We start from the raw sequence: 27,986 nt of genomic DNA, 5'->3' as shown, positions 1-27,986 counted from the left end.
GTGGTACAGGCAGGCGGGATTACTGTGAAATGAGTCTGTTAGTAGATGTCAGAGAATTATTAGTGTGATGAGAACATGTAGGCTGCTATCAGTTACCACAGCCAGGCAGTCCGCAGATAAGCTGCTGGGTGAGGGCAGTAGAGACCTTCTGCATTCACAAGTGCGGAGAACTGAAAAATGTTACAAATTTATTACTGTAAATATTGAAGAGTATTTTTAAAACACATCAATATGTATGGATCTAAAAGTGTTATCTTTTATTCACCAACAGGCAGAGCATCCCTGGATTCAAGAGAAAGCAGTGTAACCTGTAGAGATTTAGGCTGCTTCAAAATCAGACTGTTGACCTTCATTAAGGTGCATAATGATAACTACTGAAGGCATTGCAGGAGAGACTAGCTGTAGCATGAAAGGGTGCAGCAAGTGAGATACCAGCCTCTCTCACTCATTAATGCTATCTATAAAACTCTGCCTTGCAGAGCGTGGCAGATTTCCATCCTCATGGATGTTTGATCTCTACAAGGGCAGGGAACAAAAAAGCACTAGCAGAGATAACAACGTCCCTCAAAGGGCTTTATATCCAACATGTGCACACTCTTTTCTGATACCCTGCAAAACATCTACAGAACTCGCCAATTAAAATAACAAAAGCTAAGGACAAGGTAAGAGGGTGTAAGGGGTCATGATGCTCATGCCTAGCAGTGGGAGGCTAGCGGCTATTCTTAGTGCTCACTGGAGAGAGGCAGGAAAACCGACCCCCTGCTCTGAAGCTTTGCTTTACAGTGATGCAAAAAAATGTTCTGCCAGACAGAAGGAAGGTGGAGCTGAGTGCCCTTGCTAGCTCCAGCACATGGGGAAGGTAGAGGCATGCATCAGCCTAGCCAAATTGTAATTCAAAGCAAGGAGGAAGCCACTCCCCGAACGCCTGTTGTCTCTTGCAGGCTTTGCCCTGGTTCAGAACAGCTTAAAAGGGAGAATTGGAATTGCAAAGCGAGGGGTGCAGAGGCACTGCTCTGCAGCAGTGAGGTCTGTAACTGCCTGTGGGAGAGGCTTGCAGCACGCCACTTGTGGACGCTGTAGCATTGCTTTTCCTGTGGGAAGGAAATGATTTAACTGATGTTTACACACCTGTATCTTGAATCGTAATCCTTAAAACACTGCCCGGCTACTGCATAAATACCTGAATGCTTCCCAAAGCTCTGCTTCTGCTCCCACCAGCGGGCAGTTTCCTGGGCAGGCTGGGTGGGTTTGGCCCCTGCCTGCTCCTGCTCTATCCCAGCCGTGCTTGGAGCTGCCAGGGCCGTTCATGGGCCTTGCACGAGGCGATCGCCAGCCCTCAGGCAGGTCAGGCCATGCCCTTTCCTCCTGCCGCAAAACCTGCATCACCCTGCCCACGCATGGGCTCAGCAGCCTTCTCTTCCTCCCTGCAGCTGCCTCGGGCTGGCCCCAGCCTGGGTGAGGAGAGCGGAGGGCACAGCCCCAGCGGCCTTGACAGAGGTGAGGGAGCTGGAAATGTGCCTCCCCTGAGGGAGAAGGGTCTGCATGAAAGAGCCACGGTCTTGTCTCCTAATCACTTCATTAAGCTTTGTTGTATGCACCTATTTGGTTCACCGTGTAGGAAGGATATCGGTGCTTTTAATGGGTGTTCACACAGACATAACTACAGGCGATGGAAAGAAACTGAAAAGCGTGAGCATGGAGGAGATGCGTCAGACAACATCCCATGGTGGAGCCTGAGGGAAACGCCGGCCACCTCACCGCCCTAGGTGAGCGGTGATGGAGATGAACAGGCCAAAAGCAGTCTGATGGGCTGTGAGCTGGGAGACCAAGAGGTTCTTCTGCACATCTCATGCTGTGAATTATTTAGATGGACCTTGTCAGCATGGCACCGCTCTCACAAAAAATGTTAATTCAATCCTGCTGTGGCATGGCAAGGCCAGCTTCCAAACCCGCTGCTTTTGCCTGGAGCTCGGTGGTCCCATGAGGCAGGAACGGCTGCTGCTCCATGGAGGTTCAGCTTTACCATACAAATGACCAACAAAAGGCTGATTTATTTATTTAATTATTTATTTATTTCCCTCTTGTAACAGCAGAACTTACTTTCAATGTAAAACCAAAGTTAGGCGTGATCAAGTGGTTTGTTCTGACGCAGGTCCTGGTCCTTGAGAGCCCCCCACAACCAGGCTTTAGCCAAGGGCTGAAGAGCATGCAGGCCTGGGTTTCTGAAGAGGTTTGCCTGGTGTGCAGGTAAGAAAGCAGCAGGTCTCTCATGAATGCCTTAACCTGTGCTTGCTAACTTAAATGCAAATCAGGTAATAATAGACTTCTTAAAGCCACACTTCACCAGAAAGCCCAGTTTTCATGTCTAGATAATGTATGCCCTAAAATTCAACTCAAAGACCTGTGGCTCTTCTTCCTCTCTATGTATCTAGAAAATATCCACGGCCATCCCATGGTCCTCACCTCGGCTTTGAGCCCAGCTCAGCTCCTCACTAGGCCTGGGAGAGCAGGACCAATTCTCTCTTCTGCAGCCTTGTGCCAGACCTCAAGGTGGTAGTCCAGCCTTTCTTATATTTTTAACTCTTATAATCTAAGGACCAGACTTTTTTTTTTACTTTTTTTTTTTTTCCCAAAATACTCAAGGTGGAGGATATCATGAGATACCATAAATTGCCTGACAATCCAGGAGTTATATGAGAAGTCCATACATACTGGCCTTATTTTACTCTCAAGTCTGAAGCAGACCTGACTGGGGATTTCTGGGGGACATTACTACCCCTGCAAGGTAAGACTCAGTCAGACCTACTTTTCTCCCAGTTGAATTTCTACATTTGAACTGGAAGGCTAATTTAGTTTAATTAGAACAGCTTTAGCTTGATCTTTTAAATGAGTAACACTTGACTTAGCATAATTACATCTTTTTTGTCAGCAAACAGTTCTGTTTCTTAAGGTAATCATCATGTCCTGGCCATTCTAGTGTCAGGCTCTTCTAGCAAATGCAGATGCTGAATGTCACATACTTTGTTAGCTTCAGGAGTGATCTGTGCAAGACTTTTCAGCCCTGACACATCATTGTATTTACCTTACTGTTGGAAACTTCATATATCTATAAACCCCAGCCCTGGTGAAAGTATAATTGTATATAAAAGTATAAATATATAAAAGTATAAAAGTATAATTGAACAACAACAAGAAAAAAACAACAAATACATGTCAACACTTTCCACTTAATTAACCCTGTTTGGCTATTTTCATGTGTAAAACATGAGCTCTAGCTGTTGTTAAGTACCTCTCACACCTCTCAGGTAATGCCACCAGAAAGGCTGTGTTACTGATATATGTGAGAGTGATATATTCAGAGACGTGTCCTGCCATGGTGGAGGTGGGAACAGAAAGGAAATCAGAATAATTCCTGGTTTCCCTGCAGTGCCTTATGTTTGGCTTTCAGAGTGTCTCAAAGCTAGTTGGGTTGCATGTTCAAAGGTGCCAACTAGCTCCAGGCAGAGCCGTGGCTTGTGGAGCCCTCCTAGAGCTTAAGGAATCAGTGTGTTTGTTTTTCTTCCCCCTGAAAGGAAATAACCTGCTGCTGATCAAAGGCACTGTTAAGGCATCAGACTGAGAAGGTGTAGATACAGAGAAGAAGTCTGAGGAGCCAGGCAAGGAGCGTCTTGGTGGGACAGGTTGCACACTGGAGGAGAGCAGCTGTGCTGTCATCAGTAGCGATGTTTTTCCACGTCTCAGCTGGAAGTGATGCATCAGTAAGTGATGCACCCACATAGAGTAACTTTTAGAATAGCCTGAAGTGTTAGGGGAACCTCAGCGTGTGGCTCTGCCTGCACAACGTGGTGCCACAGCTGGTGTTAACCAGAGTGTCTACAGTCTCAGCAAATACTAGGGACTGAATGGGGCAAAAGTCCAAACCAATTTTCCACCTGTGGGCGGTTCGATTTGACCTTAGGACACTCAGAATGATGCAACCAGGAAACCCATTGAGAAAGAGGTAATCCGTGGGAGGAAGAGGAGTAAAAGGCTGTAGATGTACTTAGAGGCTGGAGCAGTGGGTCAATACCATGGAGAAATTAAGAGACTGAGAGCACAGAGGCCGCAGGGTGTTGGCATTCAGCTTTCAAAATACTTCATAGTACCTTGCCCCACCCCTAGATTTTCTTTTCCTGAGACAGCACAGTTGAGAGCTGACAATAGCAAAATGAACAATCCCACAGTACTTGCAGGTCAGGTCCATCAGGTGAGGGATGGATCATCTCTGACAACGGTGGCAGACTATCAAAAAGCATACAGTAGAGTCAAAGCAAAGACTGGGATTAATGAGGAGGCCAAGTTATTGAAAAAGTTCACCCAGATGTTCAGGATAGCTTAACTCCTACCAAAGCAGAGACAGCACTTTGAGTGTTCCCCAGGGCACCACGAGCACACTGAACTGCTGGTGCTGGGGGGCTGGTGGTGGCCACCCACACCTCGTGGGCTCGATACTTCCAGGACACTCACAAGAGATCCACAGCAAGCCCAGCTTGAACATGCATGGGGAGATGCTCAGTGAAATATATGTCAGGTGACCTGTATCCTGCAGGAATTAATTTAAAGCCATATTGTTAGTTTGCTTAGTTCATGGATCTAAAATTAGAAGTAAGTTACATTTTTACTTTTGCTATTCCTTAAATAGTCTCTTAATCTGTTTCTCTTGTGATATTACTCCCTTTGGAGGCCAAGACAAGGCTAAATTCTTTAGAGAAATACTTATTTTGCTAAAAGTAGAAATAGATTTGATCTACATTAGCAGTCTCAATATTCATAACAAAATGAAAACACAGGAACAAACTGCTGCAAATTCCTGAGCAAATGAAATTCAAGTCATCATATTTGCTCATGTCAATCATCCTTTTTATTTCTGAGCACTTTGATGTATACCTAACATCAGTTCTAAATGCTTCATGTGAGCTTTAAAAAAGTAACATTAACTCACAAAGTAAATAAAGATGATGTAAGACATTTCAGGAATTTTCTGATGTGGCTTCATAACTCTGCAAGCCACCTGATGCACAGACCTTTTGGTCCCCTCATGTGGGACTAATTTGTACGCTACCATGTAGATACGGTAGAGCATGTATTACCCGGAATTTCTACATGGTAGGGTACGTATTAGCCCAATATGATTATTTCTTCTGTTCTGGATTATATTATAATGATTTGTGATGTCATTTTGCTGGGGACATGTAATTTTCTTACTTTGGTTTTGGATTTGTGTATTCATTTATTTGTTTACTGTAGTCAGGACAATTATATTAATGATAAGGATTATATTAATGATAAGGATTACATCAGACTAGGAGCCATACTGCTATGCTGCCTCTAAAATACCGTTACAATATTGGGCTTGTTTAATGTTCAGTACAAGCACGTTTCAGTTGTAAATGTTATCCAAACTCCTTTTCTCCCTTCTAGGCAGACTCCCTCAGCCAGAGCCAGTGGGGCCCTTGAGCTGAAATTCCAGCAGCACAGAAGAGATGTGAGGACATCTCTCTGGAGCTGTGACAACCTTCTTGGAGGATGCTAGAAAGCCTATGTCTTGCTTTTGCTAGCATGACTCCACACAAAATTAATCGAGGCGGCAGCAAGCTGGCTGAGGGTGCTGAGAACTGGTGAAATCTGCCTGTTTGTTGTGGTTTTGTTGTTGCTAGTTTCTTGGGTTTGAGCAAGAAAGATAAGTAGGTCTGTGGTGGTGTTTTAGTCAAAGAACTGCCATGAACCCCAAAATATTGGTGTCTTTTATCAGAGTTTTTGCAAAGCCAAGTGAGAAAATTGATCAGAAAAAAAGAAATCAGCGAGGAATCGAGAAGATATGTGATGGGAATGCGTAACTAAAATGCTAATTGACCTGTCTTGGAGGAAAGAGGATTGCTGTCTAAAACAATAAATGAGTGGTGCCAGCAGTGCAGAAGTTGAAAAGATCTCTGTGCGGTGCTAGCCCGAATAAAGCCGCAGAGGGAAGCAGTCTGTGTTTAGGCTTGTTTTCTGCTGCTCTTGCTCACTTGGGTACTAATGAAGTACTGAACTTACAAGAGCTGTCACTTCCCACCCTAGTTTATCCATGGTATCTTGTTCTTGTGCCCATTTCCCAACAAAAGGCTTTACTCAGGAAGATGAATGTGGCTATGAGCGTGAGTGTCTGAACTAGGGCGCTTTGTGAACTGGAGGGTGGTAATGAGGAGCCCTGAAGCTGGCAAACCCACTGACCCTCAGCTCTGCCCAGGCACAGCAGTTTATTTGTACCGAGTTTCTTTGTGCACAGGATTGGTGGCAGAAAACATCAATTTCAAAGGCTGGTAGGAACCTGTGAAATGACAGAGGTTAAAGCCAGAAACTGTTATTTAAGTAGTGATGTTAGGTGAGGAAATGATTTTAAACAATATTGCTGTACCAACAAAATCTGTAATACGAAGTCATACTAGTAAACAGTGTTTTTTTCTTGTCTTTTTTTCCCCAGCTGTCACCCAGCCTAGGCAAGGCCTTCACAATGCCGGCTTTTTACAATCCAACATAAACATGCAACTGGGAGGATGCCAGATTTGCATTTTCTTATAAAAACACAGGTAAAATTACAGCCCTCACAATTAGAAAGTATTGCATCTGACCAGAAAAGTGTATTGTGATTAAAACTGGTAAAACCTAAATGAAGTTTGGGCTGCAGCCTGTCCTCAGGAAGTTCAGCTCTACCATAACACTTGGGGAAGGAAGAAAGAAGAAGGAAGCCAGCTTGGCTAGGGTGAACTCTGACCGAGCCCAGGTACTATTGCTGTAGTAGTTTTCCAGAGCTCTTTATGGAGCTTAGCTCAGTGGTTTTCTCTGTCTGTTATGGTGGAACGGGATTTTTTTTTTTCTGGTTTTGAATTAAAAAAAAAAAACAAAAAACACTTATAAACAAAGACAACGCGATGAAGCAGAAATCTCCACCTGGGCACACCCTCTCATTGGGAAGGGTAAATAAACGTCTTTTCTGTTTAGATTTTCAGCTCTCATTCCTCAAATTCAAACTCCACCCATTGCACCAATCATCCCCAAAAGCATCGGCAGGTCTCCTGGCACATGTATAAAAGCAGACGGGGCAGGACACCCCTCACAGTGTGCTGTACATTGCCAGGTGTTGAACTTTATTGAAGCAGAGGGCTGTGAAAAGGCATCAGGAGCCACCATGTCAAGTAAAAGCTTCCAGGGACTGAAGGAGCAGGCAGAAGGTGCAGCAAAAGATGCTGGTAAGGAAGATGGAATATCATTGTCTGTTTGCAGGGGGGTTAGTTTCGGCTTGCGTTTACCCAAACCAAAATCTGAAGCTACACTTCTAGCTTCATTGTAACTGATAAGACTTCCCATTAACAGATAACATTTGAGACTGGACAGTAAAGGTCCTGACAAAGAGCTGCTGCCCTGCTTGCAGGCAGGCCCACGTTGAGAGCAGGGCATGGCTTTTCCTTTTCTCTCCGTCCCTGGGGCTACATTTTGGCCATCACCTGGAGCAGGCTCCAGCCCTGGCTCTCAGAACAGCCCAGGCACCACCTCTGCAGAGCTGGTGCAGGCGCTGCTGAGCATGGTTCTCCTTCAGCTCTCCCCACACAGATCTTAAACCTGGTGGGTTTGAAGTGTTGGAGGCTTTTTTTTTTTTTTAATGCTAATGACCTTTTGTATTTAGCATTTGCTTTGCTCAGTGTGGTCTTTTTTTGTTCTGTGTGGTGGTTTTTAAGCTGCTCTCTGTTCAAGAGTTGGAGTTGGCCTTGAATGTTTGCTACTTGGCCTGAATACCAATGCCTTCTAGTAATACCTAAAGTGATTAAAATGGACTGTTTGTAAGAAATAATACAAGTGTGCTTCTATTGTAGTCTTATTCATCAGTGACCACCAGATTTTACATGGTTTAAAAAGCCTGTGTATATGTTTCTGTCATAAATATTCCCATGTTGTAGGACCAAGTACTCTGTTATTATTAGCACTGTGCACTGGAAACCAACCTTGCAATGCAAAGTATAATAGCTTCACCTTTAAATGAATTAAAAAGAAAAAAATCACCATGTGTATAGCTTACTGTAGCGTTTTATAGTATAATCTTTAGAGTTTGTGTGCAGACCGTTCCTAGCAGGGTATAATTTGTATTCGATTCAGTGCTGGATTTAGGTCCTGCAAGCACTTTGCTGTATAGCTGAAACCTGTGAGTGACTTCACTGACTTCTTTGGAGTTGGAATAAGGTAGAGTAGAGTGTTACACATCTGGGAGCAGATGTAGAGTAGACCCAGAGACCTGGTGGTACTCCTTTCTGAAAAATTAAATAACCGTTGCTGCATCCTGAATGTGTTCCTGGCATTGAGGGATCATTTCACCTTCTAGCAGAGGTGATAAGATGGCTGCCACTCTTTGATAAGCTATCACACATCTTGTCTACAAAAGCACAAGACTACACTGCGTCTTGTGCTTTAATGCTTTATATTCTGGAGCTGATCCATTATTGTTTTAGCTTCTAGTTCTCTTCACGCTCATTTAGATTGATTTAAATCTCCCTTTTCCTGTCCTGCTCTGTTAATATGTTTTCTTCCTTCTTGAAAAAGGCACGACATCCAAGCAGCCGGCAAGGACAATGCACGTGAGGTGGTCAAAGATCTCCAAGCATAATGACCTATAAAAAATCAATAAAAGCTGGTGTAGTGCAACATAAGCAACTTGCAGCCCAATGTCTCATTTCAAGCTCCCTGCTAACCTTTGCTTCTTTATCTCCTCCCATATTTTTATCTTCTGATCTGTCATCTATGTGCCCAGCTATCAGTAAGTGCTGATGGACAATCTCACAGCTGCATGCTCTGGCAGCACCCATACTTCATAGGCTGCCCATGAGCAAACCCCACAGCCCCAGCCTTGTCAGTGGCAGGACGTAACCTGCCCCCGACAGGGAAAGCTACTGACATCAGGAGGTCCTATGAGCATAAGTGTGAACAGATGGAAATGTATTTTTGTGTCCTTAATTACAGCAAATTCACTGGGACAGGCTACGCAGGATGCAGTCAACCAGATTACAGATGCCAGCCAGAAAGGTATGAGAAATTATGTTCAAGTCAACAGGAGATGGAGCAGCTGAACACGCGCGCAGCAGGCAGCTCCCATTGCCCCTGTCCTGTGAGCACACTCGGGATGACGGTCCCCTGGTGTCTGTGACAATTTGGCCTTTTACAAAACTCCTGGGGAAAGGATCTCTGGATCTGCTCCTGGTAGCACCATGCGCTCATTGGCAGACATCCCACAACCAACGACCTGCCCCCAGTCACCATGTCTGGTGCATGGCACTCAGCCTCGTGCTCAGATTTCGCCTTCCTTTAGAGAAAAGTTCTGGGAACAAAGCAGACAAAACTTTGTTCTTCCTCCCTGAGGATGCAGCAGGCTTGCGATGCATCTTGCCTCCTCCAGCCCCAAGGAGTCCACCCAGGGGTAAGCCCAGGCCAGCCCCAAGCACCTGCTGAGGCAGCAGCCGGGGTCAATCATTAATGATCAAAGCTGGAAGGGCGCCGAGCACAGAGCTTTGGCAGCTCATTTCTTATCATTGGACGCTGGCAAGATATATCCCTGTATTTTTATAGAGTAAACATTTTCACACTTCCCCTTCCCATCATAAATATTAAACTATGGTGCCTTTTTTCAAGCTTTTTGCTTATCTGTTATTTTTTTTTCCCTCTCTTTCAGCTATTGATAAGGCTTCCAAGACAGCACAGGATGGTGTAGAAAAAGCAACTGGACAAGCTGCAGAAGCCATGTCTGGCTTTGGGAAAAAAATGTGGACTTAAGAAATAATGTTAATTTAAGCAAACAGTATTGCATGTAAATCATCTTAGTTCTGCAACTCCCTACTCCTGTGTGTGGAAGAATGAAAACTGTTGAGATCTGGATGACTACTCCTCCCCAAGTACAAATTTATAATGCAGAATGCTTCTCCTTATCCTTCCTATAGGAAAATTACATCTCTTAGCACATCTTATAACATCTGTTCACAATGTTCTGTTCAAAATGGACCATAAGGCTTCAGCAATGTTATTGCCCTGCTCTACAACAGTGCAATAATTATTGCACATTTGTTGAGTGTACTTACAAAAATAGCAAAACTGTTAATTTTCTGGGGCACCAGAATATTCACATGATGAAATTAAGTTTCCTCTCAGTAATCAAAAGTTAAGCTGGTGTTATATTTCATGTCGGTTGTTCACATCATTCTATTTTGCTGTATTTTCAGATTGAGATAAATAAAAAGTACTATTAAGATTTCCACCCCTCCGCCCCCTGGAAATATATCACCTTGTAACGTACTCTTGCTGTGTCATTAGGCTTTCAGTAAAGGATCGCACAATGTCCTGCCAATCTCTTTGCTTTTGATTTGAAGTCCAAAGAGGCCAGTGACCGTCCCGTAAGGTAGGTGCAATGAGCAGCAGTCCCTGAGCACTGCTCACAAGTGTCCCAGCACACACGGCACAGCGGGTACCCGCTCTCAAGGTGTTGGTGCTTACAGGTGGCTGTGCTAGAGAGCAGAGTGGGCAATCTGCTGGCCTGGGAGATGGAAATATTTATTTTAAATTGCTGATTGCTGAGCAATCAGAGCCTGGCTGCAGCCTGACAGGATGCCCACTTAGCCTTTCCTTTGTCAACAGAAGGCACTATTACCCACTTATTCACAGTAAGTGCTCTTACCTTTGCCTTTGGATGTTTCTCATTGCTAAGCAATTTTGGCAATATTTGCCTTTTTCTTTTTTTTCTTTTTCTTTTTTTTTTTTTTTGACTGGATTGAAGCCTCACCAGTCTGTTTTGGGTAAAAAGCTAATCTGGGCCTTACAAAAGAAAACAAAAGACTAACTAAAGGCATCTGGATATAAAGAAACAGGGCAGCCCAGGCCAGGTTTAAACACTGTTGTCTCACACCTGCTGGCCAAGAGCTGAGGGTGACAAGAGTTTTTTTGGAAGCACTGGTGTTTGCTGGTGCAGTCCTGGGACAGAGTAGCCCACTGTTGAACATGAAGAGCACTGAGCATTGGCTGCAATCTGCTCAGGACCGCACGGACTGAAAAACCTTTAGAGGAACCTATATGTGATGCATCACCTGTGAGCAAACATAGTCCAGGGCTTTGCACTGAGTGTCCCAATGCAATGTCCACTGTCATTTAAAGCTCTAAAAGCCTAAATATTTACCCAAGTGCAAGCTCACAGAAAAAGAGCAACACTATTGCGCTGTCAGTTACCGGGCGACACTCAATAGTACTTAAATTTAGTACTTTCCATGGTTACTTCCCTCATGGTGAAATCTTCAGAAAATGAGCACTTAGGCTTGGAATTTCACAGCTTGGTGTTGTGTTTGTGGGTAATAGTAGTCCACGCACTAGTCTTCATTACACTTTACTTTCTGCAAAGCAGTTCTTAGTTCATATTAACAGAAAAATCGGCAGTTATGGTGTGTGTTTGTTCTGTTTTTCCCAGTAAAACCACTTATCTTCTTAAACAACTGATACTGTTCCTGGAGCTCTGTGCTACTGGTACAGGCCAGACACTCAGCATGCAGGTTTCACGTTGCCTTGCTGCAGCTACAGAGGGGACTGCCAGGCGGGGGGCACACTGGAGGCCAGCCCCCTCCTCCAGTGAGCAGAAATGCTGGTCTCCATCTGGCCAAGGAGCACCAGGAGGCAACTCCCAGCACTCGGTGCCAGGAGCAGGGACGTGACACAAAGCCCTTGCTGCTTCAGCACTGATCCCAGGAGCCTGAGCAGAGTTTGTCACAGCTCCTTTGTCCTGAGGGCAGATGCTGTTGCAGAGGCACCCGTGAGTCTGACTCACTTACTAGCAAGTATTTCCAGGGCTAAACTTTAGAGCTTTGCTCCACAATTAGATCACCATCTTGTTCACAGTGCTCTTTGGCCTTAAAGTATTTGGGGCTCATCCTTCCCTTGTGCATCACACAGGCAGCCAGCTCCCAACCGAGTACCATGTATTCCTATCTAAACCAAAAGGCTCCAGATAGTGCATCAAAGCAAAACGAGAGCCTCACAGCTCCTACCAGCTCATGTGCCACAAGCCATAGGGGCAGGTGGAGTTATCTAACACCTGAGCTTCCACCAGCTGTGTTCTCAAATTCCCTAAAATTTGCTCCTGGGTGTGTCCCCAGCTGGCTGAGCCTTGAGGTCTGATCAAAGCGGATTCATGCCCAGCCTGGCCCCACCTGCACAGGTGAGTGCTGCCATCAAATAAATACCTTTGGGCTATCAAGGAATGGAGTTTTATGAACTCCTTGTACCCATTTCAGCTTTGACTGCAGCAGTCCATTCACTAGGGCTGCTCCCCTGATTGCCATCAGTGGTAGCAATAGGGACAACTAAGCCTGTAATCCTAAAGGATGAAATACCAGAACTGAGTCTACTGTCTCAGCTGCTCCTAATAACTTTTCCCAAACTCATTATTATTTAGTAAAGATTTACAAAATCCAGAGAGTCTTCTCTGCAACAGAAAAAAAAACGTATATTTTCAATTTTCCAGACGTTTTTCCGTTTTCTTGTCGAGCAACTCCCATTTCCCCCAGCCAGTTGCACTCTGTACTGTTTCCCTGCAGTTTCTCTCTCCGGCCACGGTGTGGAGCAGGAGCCCACGGCTGCCAGCCGGGGCCACGAAGTCGGTTTCACGCCCAACCCCACTTCCACGGGCAGTTTGCCGCTTGCCCCCGAGCCCTGTGGCAGCAGCACCTTGTCCTGCTGCTGTCCGGAGGAAGCCCCTCAGCCTTTGCGCATGAGGGGCCACAGAGGCGATGCCTATAGTTTCCCTTTTGATAGGAAATATCAAAATATTCAGACAGGAAATTGCCAGGAATTTCAGGCAAGCAATTCCTGTTCGTGAGTACCTACTTCTTCCCATTTAAAAGTAGTTTGAACATATATTTTTTTCCCTTTTTGAACAACTTGCAGACCTACCCCAGCGAGAACCACTTCCCTTCAAGCATATCTAGCGCTCAGGGTTACTTTTAGGAGCTGGGCCAGCAGAGCGTGTGTTAAACCTAGATGGCAGAGAACACAAACGCTCTGTGCAGCAGGCTGGCTTGCATGCCTGGGGAGGCATGCAGTGTTAAACATTAACTGAGCCCTGGCTAGGGGAAGCCACGGCTGCATCTCCTGCTGGGCTCAGCATAGCCAGCCCCGTAGCTGGCCACCAGAATGCCACTGCCTCAGTTTCTCCAGTTCCTGCTCTCATGCCTGCTTGCTTTAGCTTCTGGCTCTGTCACGTGCCCAACCCAGGGCATATGGGTTTATGAAATACAGCCTCTGTCCTGCAGGACTCACCCTCCCAAATCAGCCTCTGTGCCATCAGCATGGCACCCACTGTGCCCCTGGCCCCGCAGCCCTCCTGGCCCTGCACAGGCAGCCACTGTTGCAGGCCCTGGGGCTGAGTGGTGGGACAGGGACAGGATGGGGATGGATGGGGTACAGGTGGCTGCTGGTGAAACTGCCGGGGAGGCTGCATGCTTTGCGCTGTCCTGTTGTGTCATGACCTGAAGAAGTGCCAGCCAAACCCCACAGCCTTCTGCTTCCCAAACAGCAGAAGCAGCACCAAGCCATGCCAATAGGAATGGAGATATGGGGAATTCTGGCAAGCTTGGACGTTCTGCAGCCCATTCCCTCTTGTTGTCCAAGCAGCCATGACTGCTGAACTGCAGATGTTAGAGGGGCCATCCTCACCTGTTCCCTCAGGCCTCCATTTATGAACAGATCTGCCTATGAACTTGTTGAACCTTTCTTGGCATTGCCAATGCTGTCTGCTCCCAGAACCCATGGTAGCAGCAGGTTCACTGGCAGTTGCCACCTGTGGAAGATGATCTTCCCTTCAGGCTTATCTCGTACCACTTACAACAATTGCCCCCTAACCCTGGCCAGGTTTGGCAAAATAACGGCCCTGCTGTGGCAGCACAGGGAGCCCTTCCTGAAACTGCCTGCACCTGGGCCAAGATTGCCCCAGCTGAGACCTGGCTGGGGAGGCCACAAAATGGCTGCTGGGGGGCCTAGGGGCCTGGCTGGGCAGGTCACAAAATGGCTGCTAGGGGGCCTGGCTGCAGGTGTGGGGGGAAGGTAAAGCAGGAAGGTAGGAGTGTGAGGTGGCTATGTGATCTGGGGGAGAAGGGGGTGGTGTGTGGTGGCAGTGGCTATCTATCACAGAGGGTGTAGGTGTCCTACAGCCTGGGTTGGTGATGAAAGGTGCTGGATTTTTTTTCTTGTGTGTTTTGTTAGTATTTGCTTATGGTGGTTGACTGAGCTTGGGTCAGGTACCTGCTTGTGCCTTGGCATCTTCAGACTGTGCCCTTAGTGCTGAAGAGGGGTTTTTGGTGCCTCTGTGTAAGGCAAGCTGTTGTTTTGTGAAATGCGCAAGCCTGCTGCTGATTTGTAAGGCTTGTTGCCCTCACGAATCTTTCGTTGTGAGTAACTGGAGCAGTAGCAGTGCAGGACTAGGAAGTTGCTGTTTCCTGAAAATGGATCTAGGCGTGGAGAACAATAGGTGAATTTTTTACTTCTCTGCTGTTGTGCAATGGTTTTCCCCAGGTCAAATGCGTTCTGGATTGTCAGAAATATTTCAGGGTTTTGCTACGTTATGTTGGTTCCTAACTTATGTCCAGTTCTCTTAACTTCAGGGAAAACTTTAAAACTAAATGTTTACTTTTGTCATACTGTTGGGTGTTTTTTAAGTATATTTTGCTAAAAGTTGTTTTCACATGTGCTGTCAGAAGATAATATGATACCGATATGTCCCTCTCTATGCTCAGAAATCCCTCTGTATCCTATATAATTGAGTGCAATGACCTATTCTATGTAAGTGAGGAATTGGAATGGTAAAATGTCTCTTTGCTATGTAAACTGGAATGGTAAAACTGGAACTGCAATGGTGAAATGTCTTTACAATTTGCAGCTGGGCCAATTGTAGAGGAGCTGTTGTTCATGAAGCTAAATGTCTGGGGTAGAGAGAGGTTCTCCTAGAGCCTGCTGTGGGCAGAAGATCAGGCTGCCTGGTCAGCATCTTGTTTTAGGGTACATTACATTTCGATCTACTTTTGCAACAATTGTTTGATGAACAGAGTGAGAGATGACTGTACATAGTGTGGAAGGGTGCATAAAGCAATTCTACTAGAAAGCAGATGATCTCAGCAAAATACAAGTTTGGTCACCATGGGTATGAACAGCTGGGCAGCACACAGGAGCTCTCTTAAAGACAATGGAGTGGGGATGAATTGCCCTGATGCTTTCTGCCTCCTCCTCCTTCCCCTGTCACAACTATAATCCCTAGCACAGGGATATCCAGAGGGAGGGCCACATCCTGCTCCTCTGGTACAGGGTAAGCAGGACATACTTGGCAGCCTCCAGCACAGCGATGGCCTGCTGCCACGTCCTGTCCTACCCAGCAGCATGGGAGCACCGTGGTTGGGCTTGTAGTGCTTTGCTATTGGAAAAACCTGTCTGTAACTGCTCCTTGTGCTGGATCCTGCAAGCGTGCACTGTGGGGGTGGAGGAAGGGTGCCAGCTGTCCATTTTCAGCCTCCCCAGCCGGGTATTGGAAATGGAGAGTTAAAATGTTATGACACGCCATGAGATTATTAGGCTTGTCTAACAAAACAAAGATTTCATTGTGTACTTTTTTTAAAAAGCAATATTAGCCCCGCCTGTTTCTTTTTTAACTCTGTGTTTAAGTCTTGACTGGAGGAGGGAAAAAGTCAGCAAGAATCCTCTGAAACTGGATACTTTTCTATGTAAGGCTTTGAAATACCAGAGCTCGTTTAGGCAATTCTTCAGCTGAGGATTTTGGATGTTTTTGCCCCCGGCAGCCTCCTGGGAAGGTTTCATAAGGACAGCTGTGGAATGCACTCTGTTTACCAACTTCTTGCCATAGAAAAACAAAGCTTTTATTCCTGGGCTACGGAAAACTTCTGCTGATTAATCCACACCCCCTCTCTGGGGAGGAAAGCACAACAAACAGCAATGTCTCTTCACCCTTTTATGCATCGTATATTAATCACCTAACAAGGGCTCACAGCTATTCCGTGCTCCAGCCTGCATTTGCCCTCTAACTACTGGGAGGAGTTCCGCTTTGTCTATAAAAAGCTGCACTTTGCTGAACACTGTAACAGAACCAAACTTAGGGACCTGATCACCCATCCTCTGTGGAGAGAGCAGACTGAAAACAATCATGTTTGGGATTGGGAAGAAGCTCGCTGAGGAAGCAACACAACAAGCTGAAAGTGCTGCACAGGTGGCAGGTAAATGCAAACCACTATTTCTCTCTGCCTGTACCTCTCTTTAGGTGTTGAAGTGTGTGCCCTGCTTGCACCCCAGTGGGCTTTCTGTTCTGCAGCATGGAGCAAATGTCTCACATGTGAACTTGGCTTTATAGATGCTCTCCTCAGGGGTGTGGTTGGTATGTCTCCAAAACCCTCTGGTACTACAGTAAGGGACCAGTACTAACTGGTTTCTAAATACTTCTCCTGCTCACTTTTAACAAGTGGGTATCTAGATGATCTCCTGAAGAGACGAGGACAGTAGAAAGCTGATAGAGGAGGTGAGGTGACTTAGTGTTTAAAAAAAAAAAAAAAAAAGCCTATGAACAGCCATGATAAATACGAGTTTTGTAGTAGTGTAATGGATTAGCTTCCTGAAGCTCTGAGGTCTTTGATCTGTTCCAGCCCAGCTGATGTTGTAGCTGCTCATGCCACTAAAAGCCTTGGTGTAATCACGGGCTTGGGCACCTGAGTCTTGCTGTTGTGACACTTCCAGCATTTCTCCAGAATTAAGGAGTGTGCCACTTAGGTGAGCCACCGCTGGTGAAGCCAAGCAGACTCCTCAGTGATGCAATTCCTGAGGTGTTAGGGTTGAGATTACCTAATATCATGGAAAGTGAGTCTTGAAACTGGATACTGTGACCTCAAATGCAGTAGAAATAGGAGCTGGTTTTTTTTATTATTATTATTTCCTAATGGGCAGATCCCCAGGCAGTGCTCAGTGAAGCAAGTGTTAAGCCTGCTACTAATTTACCATCTATTCCTGGGTCAGCTTGCTAGGAGATGAAAGAGCCCTAACCCCACACTCACTACCCCCTATTCCTATGAATTTGAGTTGGTTCTGAAACCAACTGTTTATGCTGAAGCATGAAATAAACACACCAGGAATCAAGCAGAGGGTAACCACCACTTCTTGTTTTTGAATGAAGATTCCCTCTTCCTTTTGCTATACAGCAGCCCTAGATGTGTTTTTTTTTTTTTGGTGGAGGGTTTCTAATGTTCATGCTCTGTTTCTTAATATTAGAGGAACATTACTGTTTTTTTTTCTGCTAGAAGACTGATATGAAAGTTTTAAACATGGCATTTGTCCACTTTAGCATGTCCCTTTCCCCTCTTGCCCAAAGTGCTTGATGCTGAACCATCTCTGGATACCAGCAGACACCTTGGTCTGAACCCCACACGCATCTTTCCAGCATGCCCCATGCTGCAGTCCAGCTTCTCTTCCGGATGGAGCTGGAGCAACAACAGGAGATCCCAGGCACTGGCCTGACTCTGACCACTTCCATGCACTATTGCATGCCTTGATGAGAGGCAGTAAATAAACAGCACGTGGTGCTCAACTTGTGCTGTTTCACTGCCAGTGCCGCACCCAGTCTCGGAAGTGTTATCAGTAGAGGTATCCTCCAAATCCTCATTAAATGAAAACAAAAGGGGGAAGGAGGTTGTTGTGCCACTTCTCTCAAAGCAGAACAAGACTGCCCACCTGGTGGTTCTGCAACTATTAATTAAAATATCTTTGAAATATTTCAGTGGTGCCTGCATGTGCCCTGAGGGTTTAGTCCCCTGAGGCATTGCTAAGTTTAGAGTGGAACAACTGGTCTTTGCTAGCATCTAAAATTGGCACCTGCTCCAGAGCTCCTAAAGGGAGCCATGAACTTGGATGTGACCTGGGATTGGTACAGAAAGCATTTTTCTTAGCCTTGATCAGCCCGCATCATCCACCAGTTAGTAAACTGCATCAAAAGATGATTGCTGATAATTAGCGTAGCTTTTAAGCAGTAAAAGGTCTTAGGAACTGAGGGTGAAATAGGCTGCTGGTTTATGAGACAGCGTTAATGCAACAGCTACTGTAGGACAGTCACTCAGTCCAAGCCTGGAGGAGTTCTTAAGTGGGTTGGGAGTGTCTAAAGCTTCAGTGCTGTCCTCTCACCCAAGCAATAGCCCCTCACAGTGTGCTTGCATCCTCTTTCTGACTCACTCAGCCTTTCCTGCAGTGGCTGCTGGGCAGAGCAGATCAATGCCTTTAGAAGGCAGCATTTGGTGCCAAGATCAATAAAACATGCAGGTTGAACTGAAGGCTGTTTACCCTTACCCCCCCCTTTTTTTTTTTAGGTAACCCTTCAAAGTTGTCATTACTGAATTTAGGAAAAGGATGGACTGCTTAATTTACACTTGTTTTCTTAATTCCAGTTAACACAGTGGGTCAGACTGTGCAGCAAGCAGTGGATCAGGCTAAGGATGCTGGTCAGAAAGGTACAATACTGTTTCTACTTCTTTTAATGCCATTCCAGTGAAATCCCAGATAGGTCCCTCACCTCTGCCCCAGCACCCCTCATCTTGTGAGAGGCTGCTGGATATGTTGGTGCCCTCAGTGACAGCAGCAGGGGAGAGCCCTGCTTTCCCAATACTCTCCACCCAGAGCACAGCACTTCAGTGCTGATGTGGGGGCTCTGAGGATGCAGCCCCCTCCTAGTAAGGCTGTACTGCCGTCCCAGGGCTGACCAGCAAAAAGCAACAAGGCCACTTCAGCCTCTTTCCCTGCCTGGGCAGAACTGTACTACAACCAGACTCCTTTAGTACCTCCTATGATCCCCTTTAGACTCCCCTCTCACCTGCACCTGGTGAGAAAGAGCAACTATTGTAGTAATGATAGTTACCTATGTTTTTTCTGTTTTAAAAGCTCTTGATGAAGTCTACAAAGCAGCTGAAACTGGGGAAAAAGCTGTAAAAAATGTAGCAAATCAAGCAACTTCCTGGGGCAAAAGCTTTGGACAATGAAGATGATAATGTAACACCACCGAACTTCTTGTAAATTTTTACTGCATGTACTCTTAAATAAAACCCCTATAATCTACATGGGTTGCGTGCATTCTTTGGGGTCACTTTGGTTACACACATTGAATCATAGTCACTGGTGTAGAAAGACTGGATTACTGCACAGAGCAGACTGCTGAAGTTGTGCTATGCCATTAATCCAGCCAAACACCATCTCTTTGTGTGAGCTAAGGGATGGTTGTGAATGGGCACAATGCAAGCCAAGGACTTGCAATTTAGGGTCCTCTCTCATGCAGTCACTGAGCTTAAGTTAGGGCCCCATTAGAGCAAGTCTCAAAAGCTGAGCACCTAAACACCCATTTCAAGACAAGGTATGTACCTATTGCTTCTGTGACTACTCTCACTTCTGATCTTATCTGTAAAATTGTGATTAGGAATTGTGCAAATGAAGGCTCAACTGTATTTAAGGTACACAGAACCACCATAAACAGTGCCATGATACTGGAATCAATGTTAACAGCAAAAAAGTAACAGCAAAAAAAAAACTGCTGGTGAAAGCGCTTAACTCACCACTGAACTGCTTAATGCTGCCTGAGCTGGATTGTCAGTGTAACTTGAACAGCTCTCCACAGCAAAGTGTTGATCTGTAATGCAGTGCACAGTACAGCAAGGGAGGCATCACATTTGCATGGTTCCCATCAAATGCAGATGGACAGTAATCAAACATGAGCCAGAAGAACAAAGAGCAAGTCTGGGCTGAAACAAAGTCAGCACCTTGCATGCATACGAACTTTAAGAGCGATGAGATGAACTGATTTGCTACTTCAGTCAGGAACTGGGCACTACAAAGTTGGTAATTTTTAATGGTATAATTTAGAGATCACTAGCATCTTGAAATCATAGTGAGAATTATTGCTGTTCCAGCACTTCCTCCTGATGGTAACAGGAGCCTTCAGTGAAAACTGATGTAGTACTGATTTCTTTGCTGGGATGAAAAATGATCGTTCTACTGGCTATTCTGTACACCAGAATCTTTTCATATTTAGTAGCTTGCAGGAGGCAAGGAACTGAAAAGTGTAGTTGTCTTTATTGGGACTCAGCTACACCTACCCCTGTAGTACTTGCTCTAGCTAGTAGGCATGGTTCACAACCATTTCAAATCTGTGCTCAAATCAGACTTCAAGCATTAACTGGCTCCCTACCAAGCATCCTGGCAAACATCTTGGTGAAGCATGTAGTGGCATGTCAGTAAATGCAAGCAGTGACAGTGACGCTAGCTGGAGGCAAAGCTTGTGTGTGGCATATGTCTGTGCAAGGAGGGGAGTGTTCTCCATAAAGTTTGATCTAAATACTGAATTCCTGTTACAGTTATTGCAAGAAAACATTATGGCTATATTTATAATCTATGTCCTAGGCCATGACTGCTTTTTTCAGCTGTGGCTACAAAAAGGCTAGGGTTGCTCACAGCAAATGTGTGAAGTTTTACTACTACTTTTTTTTTCTGTGTTGCTGTTGCCTGGTCTTGAAAAAGAGAGAGGTGCTAAAAAAATGTGACAAGGAACATTTGGTTTTATTTTTTTCCTTAACTATATAATGACAATGGAACTGAGCTCCATACTGCACATATACTCAGTTCTAGTGTACCCTTTAATGCAGGATATCACTTCAGTGTAGGGCATCAATCACCGGCAGTCTGGATTCACCAATACAACTTGGTTCTTGCATTTAGCTACAAGCAAAGGGCAAATCTTCAGATATGCTGTAATCTGAAATCAAACCCCAAAGGTCAGGCTCATCAAGAATCTAGTCTTTGACAGAAAGTACCCCCAAGTTCTCCTTCTGCTGAAAGTCATGCCTCACAGGTCTCCACAGTGACACTGTTAACAAAAGGTCAGTGCAGCCAAGTGGGCTGAGGGAGAAATTCAGTCTTCAAAGGCTTCTCTCTGGTAAAGGCTCATCTCTAGGTTTGGTAAAAATCATGGCTGGTGGTAGGTCTGATTTCTTTGAGCATATCTTACAGAAGGTCCTGGGAAATCATATACAAATGGGTGCGTATTACAAGACTGTAAGATGCTAATGAACTGGGGGATTTAAAGCTAGGCACCAGACAGCTATTAGTTTTTTTTTTTCCCTTCAACCAGGACAGGAGGTAGAAAATACCCCAGTTAGCTACCTGTGCTAGCTTCCTATGTGCTCCAGTACTGAAAGGGTCCCACTCTTCCTGTTTGCACAGCCAAATAGAAGTAGTGAGAGAGTAGTTTACTAGAGAGAAGGAGGGGGGACAGGGAGGGAGAAAACAGACAATTAGCCAAGTTCCTTTACTGCTACTGCACTCTGCTTTCACCAACCATGTCATCAGATAGCATACATCCATTAGCTTTTAAGATTATTTTTCAATAATACAATTTGTGAATTTTTGGTCTCCAAGTTTTAGCTGAAGTAGACTGCAAGTTGCCAGAGGCATGCAATCTTAGTTTTGTGTACTTATCTAGCACCTGCAAATATGATCCTATGATCCAAGATACAGATCTTGTGTTTAGAGATCCACACCTTGCTCACAGTACTTATGTCATGCTCACAGCTTTCTTTTTTATAAATGTCAGGATATATATGCTGCATTTAGGTGATTGAAAGTACTTTTGTAACCCTGGTTATTAGCATTTGTGATGGCATAAGCTATTAGATAAATGGATCCTACACATTTATAGCTCCAAGATAACTACGGGAGTAGTTCTCCATACAAATTTACAGGAACACATTAAAGACCTGAAACTATTTAAACCGTATATAACTTCAGCCATCTTGTTGACTGGCAAGTTTGATATAGAGATCTCTATTAGTGAGTCCCTTTCTATAACTAAAAGACAGTCTCTTACCAGTAGCCAGGTAGTGAATAAACAAGTGTGTTGTGACAATTCAGTTTGAAAAAAACTGAAAGCTATTACATGAAATAGAAGACAGTAATACACCAACATAGTAGGTTTGGAAAGGTCAACTTTTTTTTAATAACTGCTCTTCTCTCCATGTTATGTCATGCAGTTACAAAGTAGATAGAAAAAAGCATGAGTTTCTGGGAGGGACTAGTTGTCTTTCTTAGAAAAAAATTCATTACATAAATAACATCTGGCACTTCAAGGGGACTCCACTGGACAAAAGCCTTGAACTTTAAGAACTGTGCTTGATACAATATTGTGTTGAGGTCCATTTTGTCATATTCGAGTATGTGCAAAACAAAACTTCTGAGATCTTCTGATGACCCAAAAAAAAAAAAAAGCTATGTCTTAAGACAGTGGATTAAGTTTATAGCAGCATTTTAGCTCCTCTGTAGTTTGGCCAATGACTTCTGGGTTCAATTTCACTGTAGTTGTTCACTGAGGCAGCATCTAATTTTCAAAATGCCTCCGAAAGGAAAAGACTAAAAAAGAATGCTAAAAACCTAGGTATGATTGCTTACCAAAATTCGGACTATCCCTTAAAAAAAAAGAAAACCTGTAGTCAGAATAATTACATAGAAGCTTGATTTTAAAAATGTAACTAGAGTTGCTTGATAGTTTCAGCTTATAAAAATATTAAGTTTGTCGACTCTACATATACTTCATGGTGATAGTTAAGCTAGCTTGAACAAGCAATAAAATGCAGTCCTATAACAGCAGCACAGTAAAGAAAAAACATTGCCTAAAGAGAACCAGGCCTGAAGCTTTACTACAAATAAAAATTAGACTCCTATCAAAGTTAATCCCTGCTAGAGGCCCATTCTTCCTCTGACAATGCAATAGCATTGATCATACAAGGCCTTATTGAAAGTGCCAAAGCCAAAATTACATCATTAAACAAAAGTGCATGAAGTAATAATGAGCTAAGTGCTCATCTAGTACAGTATCTGATCTGAAGTTTGAGAAGTGGCTCAGGTGGCAAGACCACTCGTTCACACACAAAATGTACCATTTTGCTTTGTAGGTGAAATACCCAGAATGGCCCCCACAAGTGCAGATGAACTGTTATCTTCAGATACATGCTTGTATACAAGTTCCTAATCCATGGGTTTTTATTGTAAAAAAAGACTAGTTTGGACTGAAACTAATTGAGAATAGAATCCACTAGAATGTCAGAAGAAAAGAAATTTTTGTGGTTACATGTAAACTTGTGATAAGCTTTTCCAAGAAGAGGGTACATTTACGGCAAGAGGGATGGGATACAACAAGGAGCAGTGACGGCCTACTTATGTAAAGGTCAGGCCAGCCTCATTGTAGACTTTGAAGACTTTCTCAATCGCATTGACATAGGCAGCTGTTCTCAGGTCCAGACCCAAGTTGTACTTCATGGCAGTCCGCATGATTTGCTGAAACAGAAAAACTTACATGAGATTGGTGCAAGTTTCTCCATAGGAACTATACTAGATTTTGCTTACAGGATGAAAGTAGGATTGGAAGAGCTCCTACATTGGTATTAGAGCTCAGATTCTTTAAGGATCATGTCTATAATTTCTCAATTATCTGTCTGAGATCTAAAAGGGAACCAAATCTTCCCCAGATTTCTGTTGCTTTTTATCAGGTCTTGGATCCATGTGTACCTCAGATACAGGAAGCGACCAAGTTTCAAACAGTCTTTGCCCCACTAATTAAAAATACTGCATAAAGAGAGAAATCTAAAACTGCTGATGGCAAAGTACAGCACTCTTAAGTATTTGTCTCGGGTACAAGATGACAATTAATGTGTTTCCAGTTACTATAGCTTCTTCCAGAAAATACTTCCTGATCTGTGTTAGTCTGTTTTCTATGCCTGGTGAAACTTGGCCATCCCTGCACAGAACGAATATTTCAGAATCAGTGACATCCATTACCATGAACTGTGTGTATGTTGCTAAGCCACATTAAGTTCTTCCTGTAAGTATGTTGATAAAAGCAACACTTACCCGAGCAGAACGCTCCATTGTATAAGCCAACCCAGAGTGGACAATATCCTTCTCAGATGCACCCTGTAACAACACAGAATAAAATTAGGATTTAATCCAATGAATAGAAGGGTATTAGTCATATATTTGAAACAATGGATAGGAGTCCCATAATTACTTGAAGCTTGCTCTCATTTTCTTCTAGTAACTGGTGTAAGACAAACTGAATTGCCTATACTGTGTTACTTAAGTGCTACTTACAGTCAATTCAATCTTAAAACCTTAGATGTAAGTCACTGAAGTCTGGCTCTAGACGCGTGATGCTAGCATTTCTAGTGATGTTGTAACTACTGCTTTCAGCCTTCAAAAGGCAGTAAATGTTAAACAAAAAAGCTCTCAGAAGTCAATAATCTGTAGAAGTTATTTGCAATTATTCTGAAGACAGGTTTTAGGAAGGGTGTGGATCCCCAATTCCTATATGCTGCATATTAGCCCTGTGCAACTCCAGAACCACTTGGTTCCCATTAAAATTTAAATACACTGAACAATAAATAATTGAAGATAGCCTGAATTGGGATGACTGAGCATCATCTTCCATGTTCCATCATCCTGACTGTTGTCACTTACATGGGGGACTTGGATTCACAGCGTACATACTTTCCTTCAAATACCAACTTGGTCCAGATGAACAAATTACTAGGCCAGTTTCTCTGGCTTCTCTTGAAGGGATCACAGCAGTCACTTTAAGCCACTGAACCCATTTACTATGCTACTCATTCACTCTAATGTTTTTGAAAATGGTAGCACCCTATCAGATCAGGCTAAAGGTCTAATTCTATCATCTGACAGCAGACCAAGTTTACATGTACTTCCCCTGATTTCTTCCTGAGAAAGGATGGTTTAGTGTTTTTGTTATTTATTGGATTTTTTTCCCTAGTTATTTGTCCAATCTCCTCCTGAACTTGTGTTTAAAAAACAAAAACCAAACAAACAAAAAGCACCCCCCAAAAAACAAACTTGGCCTGTACACCCCTCAGCAAGGTATTCCACAGCTTAACCGTCTGTTGTGCTAAGAATCGTCCCTTTTCTTCATCCTGAATCTCCCTCCACTGGTTTTGTTTAACAGCACCTTATTTTTGTTTGCTCTTCCTTCCAGTGATGGCTGTTTTTAATCCATCCATTTTCACACCTTTCATTTTATAGATTAATCTCCATCCCCAGACTATTTCAAGCTAATAGGGCCTAGGTTAGGTTGTTGTTCCATGTATGAGGAGCTTTTGTATCTTTGGTTATGTTTTTCTGACCTCTTTCCCCATTACAGTGTTTTAAGATAGAGACCAAACATGCATGCACGATTGAGAAGGCGGACACGCTCTGGATTTATATTGCGGCATCATTGTAGTTAGTCTCATTCTTTTCCTTTCAGAACAGTTCCTAACACTGGATTTGCTTTTTGATTGCTAAGGATTTCTAAACTTATGTGTTGTCATTGCCTCCAGATCTTCCTTCTGAATGCAAACACATACAAATGAGCTTACAGCCTATTATTTTGCATAAAAATTTTCCCACTGTATGTTGTTACCCAGTAGATAACACTAAATTTCACCTTGGTTTTTATTTTTTTTGCTCGTTAATCCAAGTCTTAGAGGAACATTCTGCAATTTTTCAGTCAGCTCTTGCCTGTATTACCCTGGAGTTACAGAAACAGCATATGAAGCTGTCTGCGGTATGGGATCTTATTGAAAGCTGTTTGAATATCCAGGCAACCTCTACCAACAAGATTTCTAAAACAAATTCTGGTAGTGTTTGAAGCAGAATTTCCCACTACAAAAGCTTGATAATCTTTGATAGCCAGGGATCAAAGATATTATTGAATCTATGTATTTATCAGCTTAGCTAGCAGAGATACCAAGTATGTCATAGCAAACAAAAGCATCAGGAAAAATCTCCTTACTGGCCTGCAAAAAAGAATCATCCTCAACTATCCCCAATTAAAAAAACAGAACAACCCTCACATCTCCATCTGACCGATGGAGATAGTGGAGTTCATTAGAGTAACAGACTCCTATGTGAACAGTAGTGTGCAATTCTCTGTTGATTAACTCCTTCTGAAGTCTGAGATGATAACACATGAAAAAACATCCAAATTTCTATTGTTACTGCACAAAATGATGTTGTATTTATTACTTTTGTAATAGGAGATTGGTGTAAGCACTGCTCAGTAACAACTAAAAACCCTTGGTGTTATCAGTATTTTTCTTATCTTAAATCTAAAACACTAGCACCATGCCTCAGCACCTAGCTACAATGAAGAAAATTAACTGTATCCCAGCCAAAACCAGGACAGTATTTTAAATACCAATCTGACACTACAAAGCAGTTACAAATACAAAATGGTCTGTACTAAAACTGCAGCTTTTTAACAATATTGGAGATATATTGGAAGGGCTTAAGAAAAAGAAAATCAAAATAGTTTACTTCCTGTATTCCTTAGTTCAGATCACTTGCTTCCTTTAATTGTTTGGCCATCTAGCTAACGGTGCGCTAATGCCTTGGGGCAAAAACCTCCATGATAGCTAGGAAGGTGGAATTTTGATTACTGTTATGTAGCTGTATCCTGGTATTGTAACTATAGAAACAAACAGGCACACCCACAGCATCTACTTACTGATATCCTATCCTGAAATTCTGCTGTAGGCACAACTGGTATAGTTCCACCATGTTTCCCAAATTTTCTCTCCAAGCTTTCCTGGACAGACACTAGAAAGGAATAAAGCAGAGGAAATGTAATGGACAAGAAAAGGACAACTTCTAACAAAATTAGCTGTCCCCAAGATTTCTAGCATTCCATAGAAATGCAGATTGTAGCAGCTAGTGTGAGAGAAGGGTCATCTTAATTTTGTTTCCTGTGAAACAGGGAAGATGTTGATTCTAATTTTTATATAGAGGGGAATTCCTCCAGTATTAGTAGTAAAATTCTTATAGGACTATTTCATGTGGCAAGTGACTGGGTTTTATTTATCCCACCTCACTAAATTCATAAAGCTGACAAAAGCAATCTGTATCAACATTCATAACTTGACAAATAGCCTTAGACAAAATATTTCTTGAGGTTAAAGCAATCAATATCCCCTATCACTGAAAAAAAGTGTAGTTTTAGCATTTTTTTCCTTAGGACATCAGAAATGCTTTGATATTTTTAATCGATCATTATTTCATCTTAACTATTGAAATATAATAAATAAGGTCTCATAAACCAATGGAGTATTTCAGAAATGAATCTTAAAGGTAAGAAAGGGATTTCAACTAGAATTACCAGAACCCTCAACCACTTCAGAAACACCTTGATAGGTGTCACTTACAAGAAAAGGCTGTATTTAAAAATACTCAGATGTCAAGTTACTCAAACTTTGAATATTCTTCAAATACCACGTATACAGCTGAAAGACATTTGTTAAGCAATAAGTAATTGACGTAAGTTCATAAAGTGAGTTCAGTATTTTCACAAAACTGAGGAAAGCCATCACTTCATGAATTGCAAGATAACTGAAGCAAGCATTTGTCCTCATTAGAGTTGCAATTCGGTTACCCTATCAAATCTTTTCTTCTCTTCAGTATGCAGCAATAATAGACTTACAGGAAACTTAGGTGAATTTAAAATAAGCTCTATACTCATTTCTCCCACATTTGGTGTTTACTAGTTCAATCTATCAATTAGACAGGGAGTAAAAGCAGAAGGGAGCACTTACTGAGCAAGTGGTAGTTTGAATCCCTTTCATATTTAAAAGTCAGGCGACCATAGCTGACATGATTCAAGTTTTTCAGCCACTCAAAATAGGACACCGTTACACCACCTGCATTCAGGTAGAGATCCTGCAAAGAAATAGTACGTGTCTTGCAGTGTTACCATGTGATAGACAACTCTATTGTACTACAGAAAGGAGAGCAGGAGTATTATGTACAAATTTAAACCACAATACAGAAGACAATCC

The 27,986-nt window shown here is 43.4% G+C and overlaps 3 protein-coding genes and 1 long non-coding RNA gene across 5 annotated transcripts in view; 3 read left to right on the top strand and 1 right to left on the bottom strand.

Annotated features, from left to right (window-relative positions):
• The first annotated feature begins 1,284 nt into the window (after positions 1-1,284).
• On the top strand, positions 1,285-7,150 carry LOC121072977. Its single transcript, XR_005821451.1, has 7 exons — positions 1,285-1,497; positions 1,619-1,766; positions 2,153-2,247; positions 2,433-2,550; positions 2,644-2,785; positions 6,503-6,608; positions 7,021-7,150. It is a non-coding gene; the product is annotated as an uncharacterized LOC121072977 (long non-coding RNA).
• Positions 7,151-7,155: 5 nt separating this feature from the next.
• LOC121072974 (adipogenesis regulatory factor-like) lies at positions 7,156-23,536 on the top strand. 2 transcript variants are annotated; one of them, XR_005821447.1, is made up of 4 exons: positions 7,156-7,268; positions 9,028-9,090; positions 9,734-10,294; positions 23,525-23,536. XR_005821447.1 is itself a non-coding variant. In XM_040563375.1 (3 exons), the coding sequence occupies exons 1-3, from the start codon at positions 7,208-7,210 to the stop codon at positions 9,832-9,834; spliced, it is 225 nt and encodes a 74-aa protein (XP_040419309.1). In that variant the 5' UTR covers positions 7,156-7,207; the 3' UTR covers positions 9,835-10,779. The 2 variants fall into 2 exon arrangements, 1 of the variants encoding a protein (XP_040419309.1); XM_040563375.1 differs by lacking the exon at positions 23,525-23,536 and having other exon boundaries at positions 9,734-10,779.
• On the top strand, positions 14,197-19,180 carry LOC121072973 (adipogenesis regulatory factor-like). Its single transcript, XM_040563374.1, has 3 exons — positions 14,197-16,310; positions 18,519-18,581; positions 19,009-19,180. The coding sequence occupies exons 1-3, from the start codon at positions 16,241-16,243 to the stop codon at positions 19,104-19,106; spliced, it is 231 nt and encodes a 76-aa protein (XP_040419308.1). The 5' UTR covers positions 14,197-16,240; the 3' UTR covers positions 19,107-19,180.
• GLUD1 (glutamate dehydrogenase 1) overlaps positions 22,081-27,986 on the bottom strand; it is a 27,716-nt gene continuing 21,810 nt past the window's right edge. Inside the window, exons 10-13 of the mRNA XM_040563370.1 lie at positions 27,744-27,867; positions 26,663-26,754; positions 24,016-24,078; positions 22,081-23,442 (exon numbers count right to left, since the gene is read on the bottom strand). Of these exons, the coding sequence (XP_040419304.1) occupies positions 23,323-23,442; positions 24,016-24,078; positions 26,663-26,754; positions 27,744-27,867 (399 nt within the window). The 3' untranslated portion in view covers positions 22,081-23,322. The remainder of the gene's footprint in view (positions 23,443-24,015; positions 24,079-26,662; positions 26,755-27,743; positions 27,868-27,986) is intronic.

The sequence above is a fragment of the Cygnus olor genome, chromosome 7 (genome assembly GCF_009769625.2).
Source record: "Cygnus olor isolate bCygOlo1 chromosome 7, bCygOlo1.pri.v2, whole genome shotgun sequence".
NCBI lineage: Eukaryota > Metazoa > Chordata > Aves > Anseriformes > Anatidae > Cygnus > Cygnus olor.
The sequence above is the reverse complement of the archived record's forward strand: the minus strand, read 5'-3'. Positions and strand labels throughout refer to the sequence as shown.